Here is a 22,509-nt window from a genome sequence, read left to right as displayed (position 1 = left end):
GGGCCTAAAGAGGAAATATTGGATGTATTGTCATTTTAGGTCATTAAGGTGTTGTCTCCATCGCTTGGTAATTGATTAGCCATTTTCTAATGGATTAGCATAAGATTCTAATCTATTAGATAAAAAAATCGATTGGTTTGTTCAAAAAGGCTTTGGAAAGAGATTGGACAGCTTCTTAATCACTTGGTTTGATCTAAAAAATAATCTGCATGATAAAAACATTTGAAAAAGATTTGTAAGGGGTGTGTGAGTTGTCGTAGTCCTTTAAAAGTTATTATTTACTTTTACAAAACTCGGATCACTCTGATCAGACAAACAAACAAACACGATCAAACAAACTTTCACACTTTATCAGAGGCTTCAAGCTTTTCTTTGCTGGATTGTTCCTGATATAAACACTTTAATCTTTAGTCTCTTTGAGGCATGAGATGTTTCTCTGGTTAGGTCACTATTATCGAGGTTGAAAATTATTGCCACTTACTTTAATCATCGTTATCGTCATCAAAACATCAAAAAATACCTTTTATAAGATTGTCATATTTATACATGCTAACACATAAATTTATACCTATGTCCGTCGTTTTACCCAGACAAAAATGGGAGATAATTGTGTGTACAAAATACTACTAAATGTTACCAAATATATCTGAAATAAAAATAATAGTAATAATAAAATATAACAATTTAGTTCCTATTTTAGTCAAACAATTATAAATAATAATATTAAATTAATAGATGAATAATATATTAAACTTGGTTTGAGTTAGACTCGAATTTAATTAATTTGAAATAGATTAGTTCTTACTACAAGTATATTGTTTAAATTTTATATAACGAACCCTATTATATGTCCACTTATAATTTACAATATACTCTTACTATATTAGTGTTTTTTCTGTCATTCTTGCTGAAACTAATTATTTAAAGATTTGAAATATTACGATTTAATGTATATACTAATGACTCAATATAAAACAAACGGTGTCTCGTAGTGGAAAGGGTTTCCACCAATTTTAGATTCCCACAAAGCAAAGCATACATAGTTTCTTACACATTCATAAATCAATTCATAGCCCAAGACATTCCTATATATAAATGCATCTCACTCATACTCTTACTCACTCACAAAACTCATTCAATATATTTTGCTCTTGTTTCTTTCTTCACTCAATAGTAACTCCATTTCCATGGCTTTTATAGTCTCACCAACTATAATGAGAAACTCCATTTCATTGCAAAATAGACTTGTTTGTGATATGCCTGATCACTCTTATAAGGATAAGTTTTTATTTAGAAACAAGGGCATTTATAAGGGCACACGCAATCTTCAAGATCATTTGACTGTCACGAATGTTGCGAGCCCGTCGCGTGTGATTGCTCCGCCTCCACCGCCGGAGAAACTTCCGGGGACCAACGGTGGCCAACACCATGTTGCATGGACTAGTGTCCCCCAAGAAAGATGGGAAGGAGAACTTCTTGTTCAAGGACATATTCCACTTTGGCTGGTAAGTAATTTTTTTTCTCCAACATTGATATATTTTTTAAAATAATCTTTAACTTAATGAATATAAACAAAAGTAATTAATTTATATTTATTAAAAATTAATTAATTAATTTTTCAAAAAAAATTTAATTATTTTATTAAATACAATTATTCTTCCTAATTTTATAAAAATAAGTAAGTATATTTTGTGATCATAAAAATAAATATGATTTTTATTTTTTGCTTCTTACATTCAATATAACATCATTTGATTTTGTTCTGATATATATTTTACTAAAAGAAGGAGGACAGTAATAATTAACTCCAAACCACTAATCCATTACAAAGATTAAAATATGATATAATGAATAAATTATTCAAAAAGCTTAAGTTCTAAATATAGATATAAATGTGTGGATAATTTTATATTATATCTATCGCTGTAGCTTCTAACCTCTGCTTAAATTTTACCACCAATATTATTATTAGTCGAGTTCTACTTGATTGTCATATTGAAACAACCAAATTTAAAACATAGACAAAGTGGAAAACAACAGAAATATTCTTGTCTCAAAACCTCCATATAAATTATTAAAAATGAAAAAGCTGCTGATTCTACACGTAATATTGGTTTGTGTTTGTCCAGTAATGTACCAATGTGTCAGCAAATGGAACCCAGCAGAGTATATTACTAGAATCAAGAATTTAATATCAAATTAATTAAAATAAATAATTGATCTTATACTATGTAATATCAAAGCATCTTTGAACATCCATTGATTCGTAACACTATGATACACAAATAGTATCGTGTTGTTGGCATGAAAATCTATAATATACGAATAAAATATTCACTATTATTTTTTAATTTGGTAGTATAAATATGAGATGATTTACAGTATATACTAATAACATGGTACATATTACGCATGCAGAAAGGAACGTACATAAGGAATGGTCCAGGCATGTGGAACATAGGGGACTACAATTTCAGGCATCTCTTTGATGGCTATGCCACCTTGGTTGGACTTCACTTTGAGAATGGGCGGTTGACGGCCGGTCACCGGCAAATCGAATCTCAAGCTTATCAAGCAGCAAAGAAAAATCAGAAGATATGTTATCGTGAATTTTCTGAAGTGCCTAAGGCTGAAAATTTCTTAGCTTACGTAGGAGAGTTAGCGAATCTTTTCTCAGGTTCCTCGCTTACCGATAATGCCAACACCGGTGTGGTGAAGCTCGGAGATGGGAGGGTGGTTTGTTTGACAGAAACACAAAAAGGGTCCATAGTGATAGACCCTGAGACGTTGGAGACAATTGGAAAATTTGAGTATAGTGATTCTTTGGGGGGACTCATTCACTCCGCACACCCAATTGTGACGGATAAGGAGTTTTTAACGTTAATCCCTGACCTTGTGAAACCAGGATACTTGGTGGTGAAGATGGAACCCGGCTCTAATGAGAGGAATGTTATTGGGCGGGTTGATTGTCGAGGCGGATCATCGCCCGGTTGGGTCCATTCCTTCCCTGTTACTGAACATTATGTTATTGTGCCTGAAATGCCATTGAGGTATTGTGCTCAAAATTTGCTCAGAGCTGAGCCAACTCCTTTATACAAATTTCAGTGGCATCCGGAGTCCAAAGCTTTTATGCATGTAATGTGCAAAACTAGTGGAAAGATTGTAAGTGCATATTAATTACATTTCATAGCTGACATGATAGAATATCATGAGTTGTATTAGTATTTCACTTATTAGTTTTGTAGTTAATTTTGGTGTGTGATTTTGAAGGTGGCAAGTGTGGAAGTGCCTCTGTTTGTTACTTTCCATTTCATTAATGCATATGAGGAGGAAGATGAAGATGGGAGGGTGACTGCTGTCATCGCTGACTGTTGTGAGCACAATTCAAACCCCGGCATTCTTGACAAGCTTAGATTACAAAACCTTCGCTCATTTAATGGCAACGATGTTCTACCAGATGCTAGGTTCGTATTTGACTTGATTATTTTATTGTAAGGCCATAATGGAATGCATATACTAGATCAAATGAAATTGATCTAAAATCAATGTTTATTGAAATAACAGGGTTGGTAGGTTTAGAATACCACTAGATGGAAGTCCATATGGAACATTAGAAGCAGCATTAGACCCAAATGAACATGGCAAAGGCATGGATATGTGCAGCATAAACCCTAATTATTTAGGGATGAAATATAGATATACCTACGCTTGTGGAGCACAACGCCCTTGTAACTTCCCCAACACCCTCACCAAGGTAACTTTACATTGCATCTCACAATTCTTAATTTATGTCCAATTTAACCCTACAAACCTTTAGTTAAATATGCTTTGACATGCAATATGTAGATTGATCTAGAATCAAAAAGGGCTAAGAACTGGTATGAAGAAGGAGCTGTGCCCTCGGAACCATTCTTTGTGCCTCGACCAGGAGCAACAGAAGAAGACGATGGTAAGAACTCTTATAATTAGTTGATCAATTCATGTTTCTGCAAGATCATCCCCTCCTTGTTCTGAACTTTTTAACCCTCATATAACAGGTGTAGTAATCTCCATAGTCAGTGACAAAAATGGAGAAGGATATGCATTGGTGTTAGATGGTTCCACTTTTGAAGAGATTGCTAGGGCTAAGTTCCCTTATGGTCTTCCATATGGATTGCATGGATGTTGGGTTCCAAAACAGTAAAAGAGTTACTAAAAACTGTCATTATCATAGTGAAAGATCTGCTCAGAGAAACTACTTGCAAGCATCACATCTGTACAGTATATATTCTACAACTATCTATAAGTGCAAGCTGAGAGCAATACATAAACGCAAGTACATGTATGATAAAGTAGCAATTATACCGATTTCATATTAGTCGCAGCATTATAAAATTATAACTCATGTAAAATTCAAGAATATACATATAAATTTAGCAATTATACAGATTTCTTATCTTGGTTGTTCGCATATACTAAAACGCGTTAAAAGTCATGTGTTGACTCGCATAAATGAAGTGAAAGACTTGTTGACTTGTCTAGCAAAATCATAGAAATCTACTTAAATGACAATTACATAATACAATGTAGACAGAAATCTAAGGAGATAGTTGCAAAGATTTTTTTTCGGAATCATCAAACCCAACCAGAAGGAAACAGTTTTAATTTGTTTTGGTTATTATGCATGACTTCTCTATTTTTATTGAAGCGTTCAATTTGTTATATAATTAAGACAACAAATTATTTAAATAACCTCAATTATGAATTAAAAATTCAAAATGAAATTCCCGTCCCAGAAAACATGCTTCTGGCTACCCTGGCAAAGGAAAAAAAACAGATTAGACAGTACACTAGTCAGATATGCAATAATGTTTTTTTAGCCTAATTTGCAGTTGCAAATAGACCATGTAAATAATGTAATATGGATTCCAAATTTCGAAGAATTACCATGATTAGTCTGCTGATCAGCTTCTTAAAAGTATAGAAATGACTATTTCTGATCTGTATAAACAGCGTCAACATCATCAAGCTCAAGTAATTTGCTCATAAGTTCTCTGTTCAAGTCCATAGCCTCATCGTCTACCTGAAAAATTAATAGCACATGACTCAAGTTTTATACCGGTAACCCCTTTTTAAGACATGCTCAAACATTTAATGGGAGGAAGGCCGTTTCAAAGTATGAAGCGAGGTTTTTTATCATAAGAAAACGGATTAGCATTATGGATGGTTTGTGATGAAAATGTAATCTGCAAGAAAGCTTTTTCATAATGGAAAAGTTTGTCAACTGAGAGAACTCATTAAACTTGCAATTCGGACACCGAAGAACAGAAAAGTGGAATGACAAGGGCAATTTACAGGCCCATCTTACGAAGTTGCATACTGCCACCTCACAGATTAAATTCACACCTTCATGATTGTTTGCTTGCTGACATTCATAGGCTCCATAAAACTAAAAGGAGAAGTAAGAAAAGAAAAATGAAATAGCATATATGATAGCCAAAACAAACCTCAACGGTGGTATTTGGAAGAAGCTCAGAACCATTATCAGGCTCAAAATCTATGCCCTCCTCTCGCAACTTTGATACTATAGATGAATAGTTCTCTGAAGAACCAACAATTTTATAATACCTGGCAAAAGAAATTAAAATCAATCGTTAGGTTTAAGGTCTATATCTAAATATTTGAATCTCCTTGTTATGATGGAGTAATCAAATGGAAAAGCAAAAAATGTAACTTATTTTAAGTGTATGGGACTAGAAAATCAATTAACCCCATTGCAGATGATGCCGGGGTTGTAAGAAATAACTGCGCTTTATAACATCCACTAAAATTCGATACACTTATAACTTGGCAGGAGACCGATTTAACACTAATGTAAAATTCGATACACTTATAACATCCACTAACTCCTCAAACAAAGTGAAATTCTTAAAATCTGAATGTCAAATTCATAAAACTAAAGTATTTGAGGGGGGGCTAAACTTTTCACTTTGGTGTAGGCTTTGATGAGACAACAGTATGAATGAATCATAGCCAGTTCCAAGTTTCCTCCATACAGAGCACAAACCCCATAGACCGAACAGACAGGAATCGGGTGGGGGAGCTTCATTAGAGATATGATGATGAGGTCATAAAACTTATTCTTATAAAGACCAGTTACTTGATTATAACTGAGAAACACAGTAAAACAAAAATGAGAGCATTACCTTTCTGACCTATCCTCTTCAGTATCATCTTCATAAGTGGGAGGATCAATTACATCTTCGGCTCCAGCATCTAAAGCAATTCCAAGCAATTGATCTTTGTCAGCATCAGTGACTTTAATGTTTACTACCCGAGCACGCGTAAACTTAAACAACACAGACCCAGAATCCGCCATCTTTCCTCCACATTCCTTGACTACATCTCTAATCTTTGCTATAGAACGGTTTATCTTATCAGTTGATACCTCAACTACCATACTAACTCCTCCATAACCATAAACCTGACGATAAATGCAGAAAATTATGAGCTAAACTAATATTCCAGGATCCATTGTTGAAAAGATAGGACACTGCAGAACTCAAGGCAATGGCCAAACAGAAAGCTGACCCATTCTGGGGTGGTTGGGCCAGACCCGAATTATATCTAGCAAAATTACATCTTAGTAGTGAAGTAAATATAAAATAAAAGAAAATCAGATCTTCTATTATAATTTTAAATATGAAAAGTGAAGATGAAGTTCAGAAGTTGTAACCCAGTCATCCACTGGACAAAAGCAACAGAATGTTATGTCCGCACAAACATATATCTGAGATGTTCAAGGCACCAGAATTTATTATGCCAATGGCAACCAAACAGCATTTGTACTATCCCTTTGTCTGACAGATTTGATTGATTGCCTTTATGACTTCAACTTAAAAGCATGATAGTGTCATCACCAGACATGAACCATAAAAGAAACTACTGCTATTGAAGATTAGGGAACTCCTCATAAAACATGACGACACTACCATGTTCTTAAGAAAAAGGAGATTACCCAAATGTGTCCATAATAATGTTATACTAACCTCATAAATTTTCTCAATATAAGCCTCTTGTCCCTTCTCAGTTGCTCTCTTGATGTTGCGCTCAACAATATCTCTAGGAACATCAAGCTCCTTTACTTTCTCAAGTACAGCAGCCAGGGCTGAATTAGACATGACATTCGGACCACCTTTCTTTACACTATCATTTTTTAGTAGCACAAAAGGTATGCATAAGATGGTTACTTGATCCAAAAAGGAAAGCAGGACACGAATAAAACTCCTCTAGCCGGAACAAAAATGAATTGTAAAATAGATCATGGTTAAAGTAGGGGAAACCAGCTCATCAATCCAGCCACAAACACAGGGGAGAAAAAACCTAAGAAGATAAAAGGATGACTGGATGATCTATTTCATTTAATGCAATCAAGAGTAGAATTACTATGCATTGACACCATAAAAACATGTTGCACAAACATCCAATCATAACTCATTGTGGTGCCACCAGGTAACATTATCACCTAAAATATCTGCACATATACATAAGTCGCAAGAAATGATTGAACCTATAAAAAAATTTATGCTACAACGCGCAATAATAAAACTCTAAAATTAATGTCTGGTGATTGTAATTGTTCTTCGATGAATAAATACCAATTGTCTCCTTCAAATAACTTGGTACCAATAATAACAAAATAGTGATATAACGAACACAACATAAACATGAAGAGGGACTTACGCAGACACAACTTCCTTCCCAATCCTTGAGTATAGTTTAGCTTTTTTTGCATTATTAGCTTCCTGAAGTTGTGGCAAATAAGAAAACTTTGAAGTAGAAAGAAGACTTAAAAATTTGTCTTTTGCAAGAAATAATAAAAATGAAAAATCTATACTAATCAACTCAAAGCATATCAAACTGGTTTTCAGTCTAACAGGACTTTCATCGAACAGGTGATATGCATTGTAAATCAAAATCAAGAATGACATTGTGACGGACCTTTCGTCCAGCGATTTTGCTGGAGCGTCTGCCCATACAAACAGGAGTGAAAGTCCATATCTTTCTAGCTCGACAGCTGCTATCATAATTAGCAAAGTTTACATTTGCAGCATCTAACGATGGTGAAATATAAACATTCCCTGAGAATGAAGGAATCATTCTGATTCATTCAGAAAAATCAACATCGAGTAATTCATAAACAATTGAGAAAATACAAATGTGAAGTTGAGAGAGGGAGAGTAGAAATGGTACTGTGGAGAAAGAGTGAGGAAATGGGGCGCGTGGAGGAAACGCGAGATGAGAAAGCGTGGAGATGATGCGCCACTCGCGATGCTCTCGATATCATCCTAGAATAAGTGATACTGGTGTTGTACGGCTCCAAGTGCAATGCGGTAGAGGGGGGAACATGCAATATGAGGCAGCGCGCCACCGAAGAAAAGACGTGGTTGTATTTCAATTCAAACCAAGTTATTATACGATAGAACAAAGAGAAACAGGGTTTTAGGAATAAAATATTAGATAAATAAATAAGAAATTTTATTTAATTTGATTTTTTTTTAACTTTGTAAAAGTTTTTAACCTTTACTTTTTTTTCAGGATTTTTTTATTTGCATTTTTATTTGTCATGTCATTTTTTATAACAATTTATTTTATAATAAATTAGAATTTTAAATAGATTTTGTCTAAAAGTAAGGGTAATCAACACAAACTCATGAATATCTCATAATTTATTTAAATATATATTTTGTCTAAAGATATATTTTGCGGCACAATGTAGTGGACCGGGCGGTTGGATATTCATCATATATGTGAAAATTTCTAAATTCGTCATTTGGAGGAAGAGCCTGATCACCAGCATTACTAGGGATGTTAACGGGGTAGAGAATATTTAGAGGATGCTTCCTTCCTCCTCGCCCCACCCCCATATTTTTCCCGTCCTTTTCCCCATTCCCTACCGGCTACCACGGAGGAGTATTTCCCCTCATCCACATCCTCACAGATTTTCACAGAGATCCACATATATCAAATTTTAGAAAAATATATCTTTACTATTTGATCAAAATTGTAATAGTAGTATTTCCTTATTTTTGTTCTTTTTTTAGAAAAACAAAAAAATACAAAAGCACTTTCTGTTTCTAATTTTTTTATAAAAAAATAAATATTCAACCGAACTTGCTGCTACAATGCATGTCCTTGTACAACCATGATGTAATGCGACCATACATAACCAAAAAACAACAATAATCCCCATTAAGTATATATCTCCATCTATTCTAAGAAAAATCTTGTCTTAATTTCCTGTTACATTACCACAATTGTCTAGCACAAGTGATTGATTATGCGTGAGTGCGGAACAATAATGGATACATTATACATTATATAATACATTATTATATTTTTTTTTAAATAATACATTACATTATACAATAAAACAAAACAAAAACGATCCATCCACTAATGACTCTTCATTTTCTAATACATTTAATATATTTTTTATAAAAAAAACATGTAAAATTATATGATTATATATTAAATAATATATAAAATATAAATAATATGTTTTGGGTCAGGGAATCTGCGGGGCGGAGATACTTTTCCAATCCCCGTCCCAAAGTTTCATCGGGGGAACTTTTCCCTCCATTCCCATGGAGGAAAAAATTCTCAACTTCAGAACTATGAACAGATAATTTCCACGGAGATCCCCGTTAATATATGCAAATTGACATCCCTAAGCATTAGCGCAAAGCAAAAACCGAAGATAGTTCTCTTCTCACCTTATACATGGATCATGATGTTTATAGGCTATGGTATTACGAAATAAATAAAATGTGTTTAGTATTTATTTTTTAGTAATGCTATTTAGTATGAAAGAATTTGAACAAAAAACACAAGAATGTACATGTGTCATTAATTTAGTGGATAATTTGGTTGAACCGCATGACTAAATCAGATTAAACCAGATAACTTGGTTGAATAAATCGGTCTCTATTACAATACTATATAGTTATTAAATCGGTTGATTCAGATGACTTAGGGCCTGTTTGGTGCGCAGGATATGATAGAGACGTGATAGTATATCAAGCAGAATAAAGATGGGATATGATATAGACATGATAAGACTTATCCTATCACGTGTTTGGTTGACACAGGATAATATATATATATATATATATATATATATATATATATATATATATATATATATATATATATATATATATATATATATATATATATATATATATATATATATATATATATAACCCTCCTCATTAATTTAAATCCTACGGATACTATTAAAAGTTCTCGTTTCTCACTATAGCAAAAGTTCTCATTTAAATATAACCCTCCTCATATATATATATATATATATATATATATATATATATATATATATATATATATATATATATATATATGACATATCATATGAGAATGCCATATTTATATGAGAATGTAAGAATAAATCTGAACCATTAGATTTTAAAATAAATGGTGGAGATTATGGGTGGGTGAATCTTTTTTTTCTCTCTCCTACATTTTGAAATAAATGATGTAGGAGAGAGAAAAAATATTCACCTATAATCTCCATCATTTATTTTAAAATCCAATGGTTTAGATTCATTCTCACATTCTCATATAAATATGTCATTCTCATATGATATGCCCTATATATATATATATATATATATATATATATATATATATATATATATATATATATATATATATATATATATATATATATATATATATATATATATATGGGATGTATCAAATGAGAACTTTTGCTATGATGAGAAACAAGAACTTTTAATAGTATATGTGGGATTTAAATTAATGATTCAGATTTTAAAATGTTTATTTAAGGAGAATATGAGCAATATCTTTATGTAGATATGCATTTAAATATGAATCCACATATATTAATTATTCTCTTTTATTTAATTTTTTTTACACCTAATCTTATATTTCTCTTTTATTTTGATTGTAAGAAAATTGTGATAATAATTATTGCATATTTTAAACCCTTATTTTTTTTCTTTGTCGTTCTTTCCTCTGGATAAGAACATAGTGACTATTTTTCTTTAAGAAATAAGAAAGCAAAACCTATGTTAATTTAAAATTAATATTTTGATCGTTTTAAATAAATGGATACTAAATTAGCATATACACACATGTATATTAATATTCAGTAGAGTGAGATCTCCAATTTTAATCTTGCTGTAAAGTCATAAGAGAGTAAGGAGAAATTTAGTAGAACAACTAAACTAGCATATGCACACATTCATTTAAAAATAATATTTATTTTCAGTTCCATCCTAATTAACTATTAATTCTCTGTTTTTATCAAAATACCTATTAGATTTTAAATTGGTGTTCAAAGTTTAAAGACTAATATTTTTCTCCCTCTAATAAACTAAATAGATTAATCAAAAGTATTGATCTAATAGAACTAATGCACAAGGAAGCAATGGTACAGTATTGAATAAATTCTCATAAATGCATGTTTAAAAAAATTTATGCATAATATTATTAATTTATCAAACTGTCAACAACTCCATTAGTGCATGCCACCACATATGTCATGGATTTGAAACTTATAAAGGGTGTACAAAGTTAAGTCAAGACTGAATATTATTCTTGCCCACATCAAAAATTTTAAGCATAAAATAGCTATAACATTTTATAAACTAAGAAGTCTATAAAAACTACCAAAATAAACACATAAATCAAAAACTCCAACTACGGTCAATTGATACATTAGAGCCACTTTAAGGCCAAAAACAAATGACTGCCTCTTTAATATCTTACATATAAAAAATTCATGATTATTGTTGGTAAGACTTTTGAGGACAGTTACGACTGTCATGATTTGAATATTGGCCACATGCTTTGCAAATTCTAGTTCTTTTGTTTTGTTGTTCAATAGCTTTTTCTTTTCCTCCTTTAATCCGTTTACCGCTACCTTTTGTCTTTGAAAATTTTGGTGGATGAATTTCTACTTCTTCAGGAAGATTGACTCCAATAAAAGACTTCAATTCTTTTCTCTTGGTTTGTAAAGAATCAAGGTTAAATTCACTTGTTTCTTAATATCAACCACTCTATTTATCACAAGAAGAATTTTTTCCTTATTTTGTCTGGCCTCGTGCATGCACGTATAGAAGTGATTTCATGCCTCTGATATAAGTTGACTCTCTCCTTTTGATGCAGAACATGTTTCAAAGATCTTGCCATCAATGTCAAAAATAGGCTTTCTAGTTGCAATTTTAGTCCACCTATTCACAATGTAATTACTTGGTATCTCATTTATACCTTTCTCCTTTAGAACAAATAGTATGTGTCAATATGGTTTTCCTTGAGATTCAAACATTTTGCATGAACAAGATCCATTATAATTTAAAGCATTATAGACTACTTCACGTACCTTAGCTCCATTTTCACTATTATCAACAATGTGAAATATTTCGGTTCTATCGATCTTTTTTTTATCCTCAACTCTACAATCTAGACATGCAACCCATAACTCTTTTTGATAAAGATAAAAGTTCTCACGAGTGTAAACATCTCTACCATGTCTCTCTAGACCATAATCTAACTTCAATATTGGTAAAGAATGAAGTGAATCATTGTCAGCAAGTAGCTCTTTATGCCTTTGTGCTTCTATTGCAGACTCAAATCTCATCCAAAATTCAACCAAGCTAACATTAGAATTCAAAAAAATTCCATAGGAAGAGTTTTCACTTTCGGATCTTGATGTTGTTCTCAATATTCCACCTAAAAATATATCTTTAAAATAAGCTGGTATCCACATACTTCTAATTCCATACATATGTGAAAGCCAATCATTATTTTGTAACCCAAACTCAACAATAATAGATTTCCATGTTGTTTCAAACTCTTCAGGCGTCTCTGAACTCCAAACACACAACTTAAATTTATTATTGAACTCAACCTTAGTATTTAAAGAAACGCCTACCTTTTCCGAAACTTTTTTTCATAATATGCCACATACAAAATCTATGTGATGAAGAATACAATATCTTCTCTATTGCAATTTTCATGGTCGGGTCTTGATCTATTATTATAAGACTTGGTTTATGTCCTCCCATTGCTTCTAAAAACTTTTCAAATAACCAAATAAATGAATCAACTTTTTCATTGGCTAAAAAGGCAGCTCCAAAAGTAACACTTTGTCTATGGTGGTTTACTCCTGTAAATGGTGCAAAAATCATTGAATATTTATTAGTTCCATATGTAGTATCAAACGAAACTACATCCCCAAACAATGAGTAATTTTTTCTGCAAATGCCATCGGCCCAAAAAGCATATTTTAGACGATCTTCATCATCTACCTCATAAGCAAAATAAAAGGACATGGTTGCTTCACGCTTCCTCTTAAAGTTATTAATGAATACACATGCATCAGAATCTTTAATTAATGTCTTTAAATCTCTTAAACAATTTTGTAAATCCCTCTGCGTGCACCCAACATTTTGATAACCACCAAACTGTTCTTTTAGCAATTGATATGTTTTTGATGACCCAATATTTGCTCTATTATATGCATATAAGAAACTCTTATGGATAGGTTTAATTTTTCTTACCGATCTAAGAAATTGTCTCTTACTTGGTGAGGCAAGAGCATGTGTATGATTTTCACACAATCGCGTGAGCTCATATTTACCTCCTTCTACTAGTTTGAAAGCAACCTTTGCATCACACCCTTCTCTTTTTAGATTTCTTCGTCTTTGTTTAGTTTCTAATTCTTCTAATTTATCTGGATGGTAACCTTCTTTTGAACAAACAAAATATTTCTAAATCTTCACTCCATTTTTATTTTTTTCTGACGAGCACCGTACACTAAATCCAACACTATGAGCATATTCTTTGTAAAAATTCTCACAATCTTCTAATGTATCAAAAAGTTATCCAATCTTAGGCTTTAATTCTTCATCACACTGGGTTGACAATCATTTATATGTTAGAAGAATATAAGACATATTTTTTATTAAAAAAACTAATTTTTTGTAAAAAAATAAAATCAATTAAAATGCTCATGAGACTTATAGAGAAATACTTGTGATGATCTTAAAGTAGAATTTTCTTCCATGCTAATAGGTTCGTAAGAATCTTTTTCATGTGAACTTAAGCTTGAAAAATACAAAAATAATTATTAGAATCTCAATTGTAAAAATAATATAAAGCATATATTAAGATCATACATACCTCTCTATATCATTTTCCATTATAATCTCCACAAAATCAATGTACTGAGAGAGAGGGGATTGAAAACAAAGAAAAGAAAAGTCTCTTGCCTTAAAGAAAAATAGCCATCGTCATCGTATTCTTACCGAGAAGAAAGAACGGCAAAGAAAAAAATAAGGGTTTAAAAGATGTAATAATTATTATCACAACTAGCGTGATACCCGTGCGTCCGCACGGGTACCCGTTGTGGCCGTGTTATTTTGTTCAATATATATATTATTCTAGAGGTAAATGTCATAAAACCAGATTTGTAAAATATAGAAATTTCTTTTTAATAGGTTGGGGCAAAGTTTGGGATATTTTCATGAATAAAAATTATTTTCCCGTTAACATTCAATATTTCGACCAGTAACTTCATGTTCCCGTAAATATTTAATATGTTTATCAGTAATTCATGTCCTCGTTATTATTGAATATTTTATTCAGTAACTTCATGGTCCCGTTAATATTCAATATTTTGATTAGTATCTTCATGTTCCCGCTAATATTCATTATTTTGATCAGTAACTTCGTATTCCCGTTAATATTCCAAACTAGTTCCCGTTAATATTCAATATTTTTATCAGTAACTTCATGTCCCGTTAATATTCTTTATTTTGATCAGTAACTCCGTTTTTCTGTTAATATTCATTATTTTGATCTATAACTTTGTGTTCCCGCTAATATTCAAAAATTAGATCAGTAACTTAATGTTTCCAATAAAGAATACACAATGTCGATTGTCCAATGCAATAAACTTAGTCACATTTACTTTCAACGTATTTCAAATTTGTTCCCGTTAATATTCAATATTTTTATCAGTAACGCATGTTCCCGTTAATATTTATTATTTTGATCAGTAACTCAGTGTTCCCGTTAATATTGAAAAAATTTATCAGTAAGTTAATGTTTCTGTTGATATTCAAAAAAACTATCAGTAACTTCGTGTTCTATTTTGTCAATAACCCCGTATTTCCGTTAATATTTATTATTTTGATTAGTAACTTCGTGTTCCCGTTAATGTTCAAAATTTGTTCCCGTTTGTAACTCGGTGAACTGACTTTTTATATTTATAAGCAACAATGTTGCGGTAAGCATGAGTCGCCACCGACTTTTATTTTGTCCAATTTTAGGAAAGGTAAAAAGTACAGAAAAAGACCTTTTAAAAAGAAAACGGGTTCGGGGGGTAAGTTATGAAAAGGGAATGTGCAAGTACCCTTTTCATCCGTAGTTATCTACGGGCTCTTAACTTTCTTAGCTCATGTTTGTTTGTTTTGAGTTGAAAAGAGGCATAAGGACTTTAGCGTAAATGCGTAGCCTTAGTTTTTCGAAATAGTATTGAAAAGATATTTTTTATTGAGCTAGCCAGATTAAGAGCACTACCCTAACTACTTGGTCCTTTTCTATACTTTTTACGGTTCCTAGGATTATCCATACTATATAGAAGTAGGAAATCCTTGTTTATATTGGACGTACGGGTCATCGGAGGGTCATCGAGGTCGTTTGAAGGCAACAAATAGAGGTACCTTTAGCAATTTCGAAGGGACGATCGTCATTCGTAGGCAACAATCGAGGGTCATCGAGGAACTTAGTGACGATTTTATACCGAGGGACCTTTGCTAATGGGTATCTCTACATTTCGAGGGACACGACCTTTTAATCGAAGGCAACCAAGAGGGGCGTACCCTAGGGGTGAGTGTGTGAACAAGTAAAAAGTGTGTTGAGTTCAGATATCTTATCTTGAGTTAGGTGTTAACTATGTTCAGTTGTTATCTTGTCATACAATCCTATTAAGCTAGCAGTTAATATTTGCAGAAAATTAAAGTGCAGAAAAATAAAGGTTCCTACACTATTACATGGCTTCGGGGATGAGGATTACATATTTAACGAATGGGGACAAAAAACTATTACAAACCCAGAAATGAGATTAAAGCGAAAATAAAATATGTACGAAATTATCAAGTATAAAGCTTGTGAATGTCCATCATAGTCCTAAAGCTCAAAGTGTAGTACCTCACAAAAAATCAAGAAAACGGTTAGCAACGGATGTATATATAAAATGATGCAAGAATATGAACAATAATTAATAAAAAATTAACAAGAGATACAAACATATTAATTTCTAAACCAATACTAATTACAATAATATTTTTGGTATTTTGAGGCACTTAAATATTAACTAACATCATAAATTAAATAAATTATGTAAATAGGTAAATAAAGTTAAATTTGTGAGACAAAATAAATCAAACAAGTTAAAGAAAAACAAAGGTAAATTCAAGGTGCAATTAGTAATGGGGAAGGTGGACTAAGAGTAAAAAAAGAATGGGCCTAATCTAGTTGACCCAATGTTTCAAAACATATTAGTATTTTTCTAAAATATATTAAAACCATAATATATAAAAAAAAAAAAAAAAAAAAAAAAAATAGAACAAGTAAGATGAGAACATTTGCAAATAAAAAAAATAAAAAAATAAAAACGTGATTCTGCTAGTTAGTATTTTCTAAACATCATTTTATTATTATTTTTTTTTAAACAAAACAAAATCTCTCCATCACTTAAATTCCTTTTTAAAAAAACTTTCATCCATTTCCTTGCTCTCATAGAACAACAACAAACAACAACTCACAAAGATATATCTCCTCTCAAACAAACAATAATCCTTCACAATATGCAAACATAATCAGCAAACAACAAGAAAATAAAAAGTTACCGAATCCTCGTGGTCGGCGTGGATCTGATTTGTTTCGTGTGGAGGTGACGATGATGACAGCTTCGACGGCTAATCGGAAACTGATTGGAATCGTCGACGGTTCGACGACGCGGTGGGATGACGGCTGCGTGGACGAACGGCGCGGAGGGGACGACGAGAGAATCGCGGCCGGGCTATTACAATTGTTAGAATTGTATTGGCTGAGCCATATTTTTGAATTGGATAAAAGCGCTGAAATTGATTAGTGTATCTTGCTGTGCAAATAGATAGTACACATAGATATATATGATTACAAGTGGGCCTGAACTAACATATGCCTAAGGCCCACAGAAGAGACTAAAGACCCAATAAGGCAATTATTCTAATACCCCCCATAAGCTTGAGGGTATATTGTAATTAACCCAAGCTTACGAATGTTAGAATGAAACACGGAAACGTCTAAAGGCTTTGTGAAGGAGTCTGCAAGTTGTTGAGAAGATGCTACAGGGAGCAGTTGGAAGAGATGTTGCTGAAGTTTTTCGCGGACGATATGGCAGTCGAGTTCTATGTGTTTGGTGCGTTCATGAAAAGAGGAATTGTTGGCGATATGGATGGCAGATGCATTATCACAATACAGCATAGCCGATTTATGAAAGGGAATGTTTAGTTCGTGTAGAAGGTTGGTAAGCCATTGTAACTCGCAAATAGTAGAAGCCATGGAGCGGTATTCAGCTTCTGTCGAGCTGCGAGAAACTGTAGCTTGTTTCTTGGATTTCCAGGATATCAAAGAGTCTCCCATATAGATACAAAAACCAGTGACAGACCTGCGTGTTTCTGGGCATGTTGCCCAGTCGGAATCAGAAAATGCTTTTAGCTGGATAATGGAATTAGATGGGAAGAAAAGTCCTTGTGCTGGTGATGATTTGAGATAGCGGAGAACCCGTATAGCAGCGTCGTAGTGTATGTCCGTTGGATTGCTCATGTGTTGGCTGAGTTGTTGAACAGAATAGGAGATATCTGGGCGTGTGTTGAGTAGATAAATGAGTTGCCCGACGAGTCTTCGAAACTTAGTAGGATCAGCCATTGGAATACCATCACTAGTGTTGAGCCTTGTGTCACGAGACATTGGTGTGGAAGCTGGTTTACAACCAAGTAAACCTGTGTTGGATAAAATGTCGAGGGTGTATTTGCGCTGATTTAGGTGAATGCCAAAGCTGTTCCTTGCTACCTCGAGTCCAAGGAAGTACTTCAAATCACCAAGATCTTTGATATGGAAATGTTGCTGCAGCAAAGTTTTGATGTGTTTGATTGTGATGATGTTAGTTCCTGCAATAAGAAGATCATCAACATAAATTAGTATGAATGTAAAGTGTGATTTGGCTTGATGTATAAATAGGGAGTGGTCAGAGGAACATTGCTTGAAATTATTAGCTAACAGTACTTGGGATAATTTGTCAAACCACAGTTTGCTGGATTGTTTCAAGCCGTAAATTGATTTTAAAAGTTTGCATACTTGGTTTGGATGAGGAGGAGTAATGCCCTTAGGGAGGGACATATAGACTTCCTCATCTAATTCACCATGTAGGAAAGCGTTATGAACATCGAGTTGGTGAAGGTGCATATTTAAAGAAGAAGCAAGAGCAAGAATGAGTCTTACAGTTGTTAGTTTGATGACAGGAGAATAAGTGTCGAAAAAATCAATACCTTGGACTTGATTAAAGCCTTGAGCAACTAACCGAGCTTTATAACGTTCTATAGTACCATCAGAATTAAACTTGGTTTTATAAACCCATTTACACCCTATGCATTTCTTACCAGGAGGAAGATCAGTAAATGTCCATGTATTGTTGTTGGTTAAAGCCTGAATTTCAGCATTCATGGCTTTGTTCCAATGTTCATGGAGAGTGGCTTGCTTAAAAGAAACAGGGTCAGAAGCAGTATGTAACTCGGTGAACTGACTTTTTATTAATCGGAATGTCGCGGTAAGCAAGAGTCGCCACCGACTTTTATTTTATCCAAACAAATTCAGAAAGGCTAAAAGAAACAGAAAAAAACCTTTTTAAGAAATCTAAGTTCGGGGGGTAATTTATGCAAAGGGAAGGTGTAAGGCACCCTTTGCATCCATGGTTTTCCATGGGCTCTTAATTGCTTTGCTTGCTCGTTTGTTTTTAGAAAAAGGTAGATGAAAGAAAAAGAAGTGGACTTTAGCTCGTAAATGAGCGTAGCCAGTTTTTTTGAAAAATTGTGAGAAAGAATATGAAAATTGAGCATTGCAAGGCAATTAGGGGCAATTACCTTAAACTCAGATGATAGGTCTCTTTTTAGCCTTTCAGAATGAAAGGGTCAATCCTTGCCATAAGAGGGCAGGAAGCCTTTCGTTTGGAGGTTGAAGGGTCATCGAGGCATCCTTTTCCACAAGACTGTCCCATGCCATAGAAGGGCAGGTAGTCTAAGGCAAGGATCAGAATAAGCCATTTTCGTAGGCAGCCAGAAGATACCTCAGCCTTTTTCCGTAGGCAACATCCGAGGGTCGAGGTCATTTGTGTATCGAAGGCAGCATCATTCAGGGTCGTGACCTTTTTATCGAGGCAACATGGCTGAGGTATCTTCGAATTCGAGGGACGTGGCTTATTCTGCAAAAACACAAAGGCAACAGGCAACAAGGCAACAAGGCAACAAGGCAACAGAGAGGTTACCCAAAGGGTGCGTGTGTGCAACAATCACGTGATTAAATTCAGTTATTTATCTTGTAATTAGTGAGGCTAATTCAATTCAAGGCTTGCACTCCCTAAGATTACTAACCACAACAAATAATATTAACAATAATAACGGGGGAAGGGAAATTGTAACCAGCGGATTCATAATAGGTTTGACACAGGTAATAATTAAAAGAGATTAGAGTTTTAGGGTTACCGACTATTTGAGCTTTGGCGGTTGGCAAACCCTGAAAAAGTGGGAAAAATAGAAACCAAAAGGGGTGAGTGCATGGCTAGTTCATTGATCAGAAAGACAAAGTAAATTAATTGAATTTAAAAGGCAAAATAATTAAATTAAAGGCAAAAAATAAAAGATAAAATAACATTTAAATAAGAAAAGGATTAGAACTTAGCTTTTCGATTGGTATGGCGCGTAGTCGGAGGATTTTGATTAACCCTGAAAATTGGGCACAAAGAAGAAAAATGTTAGTGCATTAAAGATCTCAACAATTATAACGTGACAGGTCAAAAATTAAAATATTAATAATTGAGGCACAAAAGGGTAAGGCAAAAACAAACCCTAAAAGGGGACAGAAGTCCATTATGGTTTAATAGAAAAAATATGTAAATAAAAAACCTAGACTAAAGTTAATGTACAACACCTACCAATAACAGTGATTAGTGATCATGATAAAAAATAGTTGATAAAAATAAAATAGGGATTTAAAATATTAAAATAATTACTTTATAAAAAATAATTATAAACCTAACCCTAATTAATTAAAATTATTAATTAAAATTAAATTAATTAAAATTATTTTTGTATATAAAAAAAAGGAGGTTGAAAATCAAAAGAAATAGTTAAAAAATATATAAAATAGTTAAGTAAAAGGAAGAAAAAATATTTATGTAATAAATGAAATAAATAAAAAGAGAATTAAGGGAACTTAGCTCTGATTCCGCCTCCTGAGGGTGTATGGTATGCCTTCAATCTTGTGGGGGTCAGATATGGCCTTGTGGCAAATACAAAATAGAGGAAGAATTGGGCGCGAAAATAAAACTCTTGATTTGGCCAAAGGAGGTACATGCAAAAATAATAATAAGAATAAGAATATTAGTAATAGTAATAATAATAATAATAATAGAAAAGAATTGGGGTTTAGAAAATTAAATTATGGACAAAATTATTAATAACCGTGATTTGGCCAAATACCAAAAGGTTTTTGGCCAAATACAAATAACCTTTATTTGGCCAAAAGCCAAAAGACTTTTGCCCAAAAACAACTTTGGATACCCTTGAGGTCAAGGGATAAAGCTCCTTCCACTTGGTCAATCCATATGAAACATGTTCATAAACTGTACTGTTATGATTAAGAAAACAAATGAAAAAATAAAAAAGTCGTCAAAATGAAATCAAAAAAATATAAAAACCTGATTATAAATCAACTAAAATAAGAATACGAAGCTACAAATTTTTTGGGATTTTTCTGAAAATGTGAAAATAGAAATTAAATCGAATAAAATAGAAAAACGAGGAATTTGCGATTTTGAGCATCGAAATCCTTTAGAATTCTATTCTAAAGGAGTGTTGTTCCTCGATTTTTTTCTGAACTTCTGGAAAAAATTCGGAGCAAATCGAAACAGTAGTTTCAGAATTCGACTGATAGGCTGGAAAATTATTACTGTGCTGCAACCGAAATTGAATCCCTGAAGAAGGAGAAAATATTTTTTTTGTTTGTGAGAAGAGAGAGAGAGTGTGAGAATAAGGGTTAGCATTGTTAGTCCCTAATGTACAAAAAAATATTAGTATTTATAAGAAAAATATTAGGTTAAAAAACAATGGGCTTGGACTCTAAAAAGGATTTAATTAGTAATAAAAATAAAATTCTAATAACTATTAATTATAATACTAAATAATAATAATAATAGCTAACTAACTATAATATAATTAGAAATAAAAATATAAAACTAATAATAACTGAATTAAAGTTATAATAAATAATAATAAAAACATCTATCTGATATAATATTTCTAAATCTTTAATATAATACTAATAACAAAACTAATGCTTAAAATAAAAAAATAACTTCTAAAAACTATATATATTTTTTTGTAATTTTTGAAAATATTTTACTGAAAGGACTATAAAAATTAAGATTTAAAGAAGAAAGATGTTTTAAACTTCCAGATAAAAAAGAAGAAAATTATAACTAATGAAGTTAAAAAAATAATAAAAAATGGAAAAAAAGTTAGAAAATAAAATAAAGGTTAGAAGTGAGATTTGAATTCAGGACCTCTCGGTCGTGCGTATTTTGCCCTCAAATTCTTACCGATTACGGTACGTCAATTATTTGAAATAAAATGACATAGACAATTATTAGAGGGCAAATTTTGGGGTATGACAGCTGCCCCTGTTCAATTATCTTAAACCTGAAGATGTAGAGTGGTCTGCATGCCAGTCGGTATCTGAAGGTAGAAGATGATTGAACATAAGAATACCAAGAAATTTGCCCTATTTGAAGTAGGGACTTTTGTCGGAGATGGGCTTGTGGATGCCATCTGGTAGTTGAAGTCTGAGAATATGTTGTTTGCGTGTTGATCGTGTCATTTACCGTTCGTAGTAAATGAATTAGATTCTTGGGAATTGATCGTGTCAGTACCGTTCGTGATACTTGAATTAGATCTTTTGTCGTGTCAGTACCGTTCGTAGTAGCTGAATTAGACTGGGAAAGTCAGTGATCGTGTCTACACCGTTCGTGATGATAGAATTAGATCTCTGAGAGTTGATCGTGTCAGTACCGTTCGTAGTAACCGAATTAGATCTTAGAAGCAGTTGATCGTGTCCACACCGTTTGTGATGATGGAATTAGATCTTGGGGAGATAATCGCG

The 22,509-nt window shown here is 32.7% G+C and overlaps 2 protein-coding genes and 1 pseudogene across 3 annotated transcripts; 1 reads left to right on the top strand and 2 right to left on the bottom strand.

The window, feature by feature from the left end:
* Positions 1–1,184: 1,184 nt before the first annotated feature.
* On the top strand, positions 1,185–4,505 carry LOC131660047 (carotenoid cleavage dioxygenase 8 homolog B, chloroplastic-like). The gene is made up of 6 exons (XM_058929168.1): positions 1,185–1,505; positions 2,419–3,162; positions 3,271–3,464; positions 3,565–3,754; positions 3,847–3,949; positions 4,038–4,505. The coding sequence occupies exons 1-6, from the start codon at positions 1,188–1,190 to the stop codon at positions 4,181–4,183; spliced, it is 1,695 nt and encodes a 564-aa protein (XP_058785151.1). The 5' UTR covers positions 1,185–1,187; the 3' UTR covers positions 4,184–4,505.
* LOC131660048 (probable transcriptional regulatory protein At2g25830) lies at positions 4,391–8,443 on the bottom strand. 2 transcript variants are annotated; one of them, XM_058929169.1, is made up of 8 exons: positions 8,233–8,443; positions 7,981–8,120; positions 7,723–7,784; positions 7,029–7,185; positions 6,186–6,463; positions 5,487–5,607; positions 4,927–5,062; positions 4,391–4,795 (listed from the first exon to the last, which is right to left on the bottom strand). In XM_058929169.1, exons 1-7 carry the CDS (start codon positions 8,324–8,326, stop codon positions 4,970–4,972), a joined length of 945 nt encoding a protein of 314 aa, XP_058785152.1. In that variant the 5' UTR covers positions 8,327–8,443; the 3' UTR covers positions 4,391–4,795; positions 4,927–4,969. The 2 variants fall into 2 exon arrangements, with proteins under 2 accessions (XP_058785152.1, XP_058785153.1); XM_058929170.1 differs by having other exon boundaries at positions 7,981–8,140; positions 8,233–8,385.
* A 3,370-nt stretch (positions 8,444–11,813) lies between these two features.
* On the bottom strand, positions 11,814–14,231 carry LOC131655443 (protein FAR1-RELATED SEQUENCE 5-like; annotated as a pseudogene).
* Positions 14,232–22,509: the final 8,278 nt, after the last annotated feature.

The sequence above is a fragment of the Vicia villosa genome, linkage group LG3, assembly GCF_029867415.1.
Source record: "Vicia villosa cultivar HV-30 ecotype Madison, WI linkage group LG3, Vvil1.0, whole genome shotgun sequence".
NCBI classification, from domain to species: Eukaryota; Viridiplantae; Streptophyta; class Magnoliopsida; order Fabales; family Fabaceae; genus Vicia; species Vicia villosa.
The sequence above is the reverse complement of the archived record's forward strand: the minus strand, read 5'-3'. Positions and strand labels throughout refer to the sequence as shown.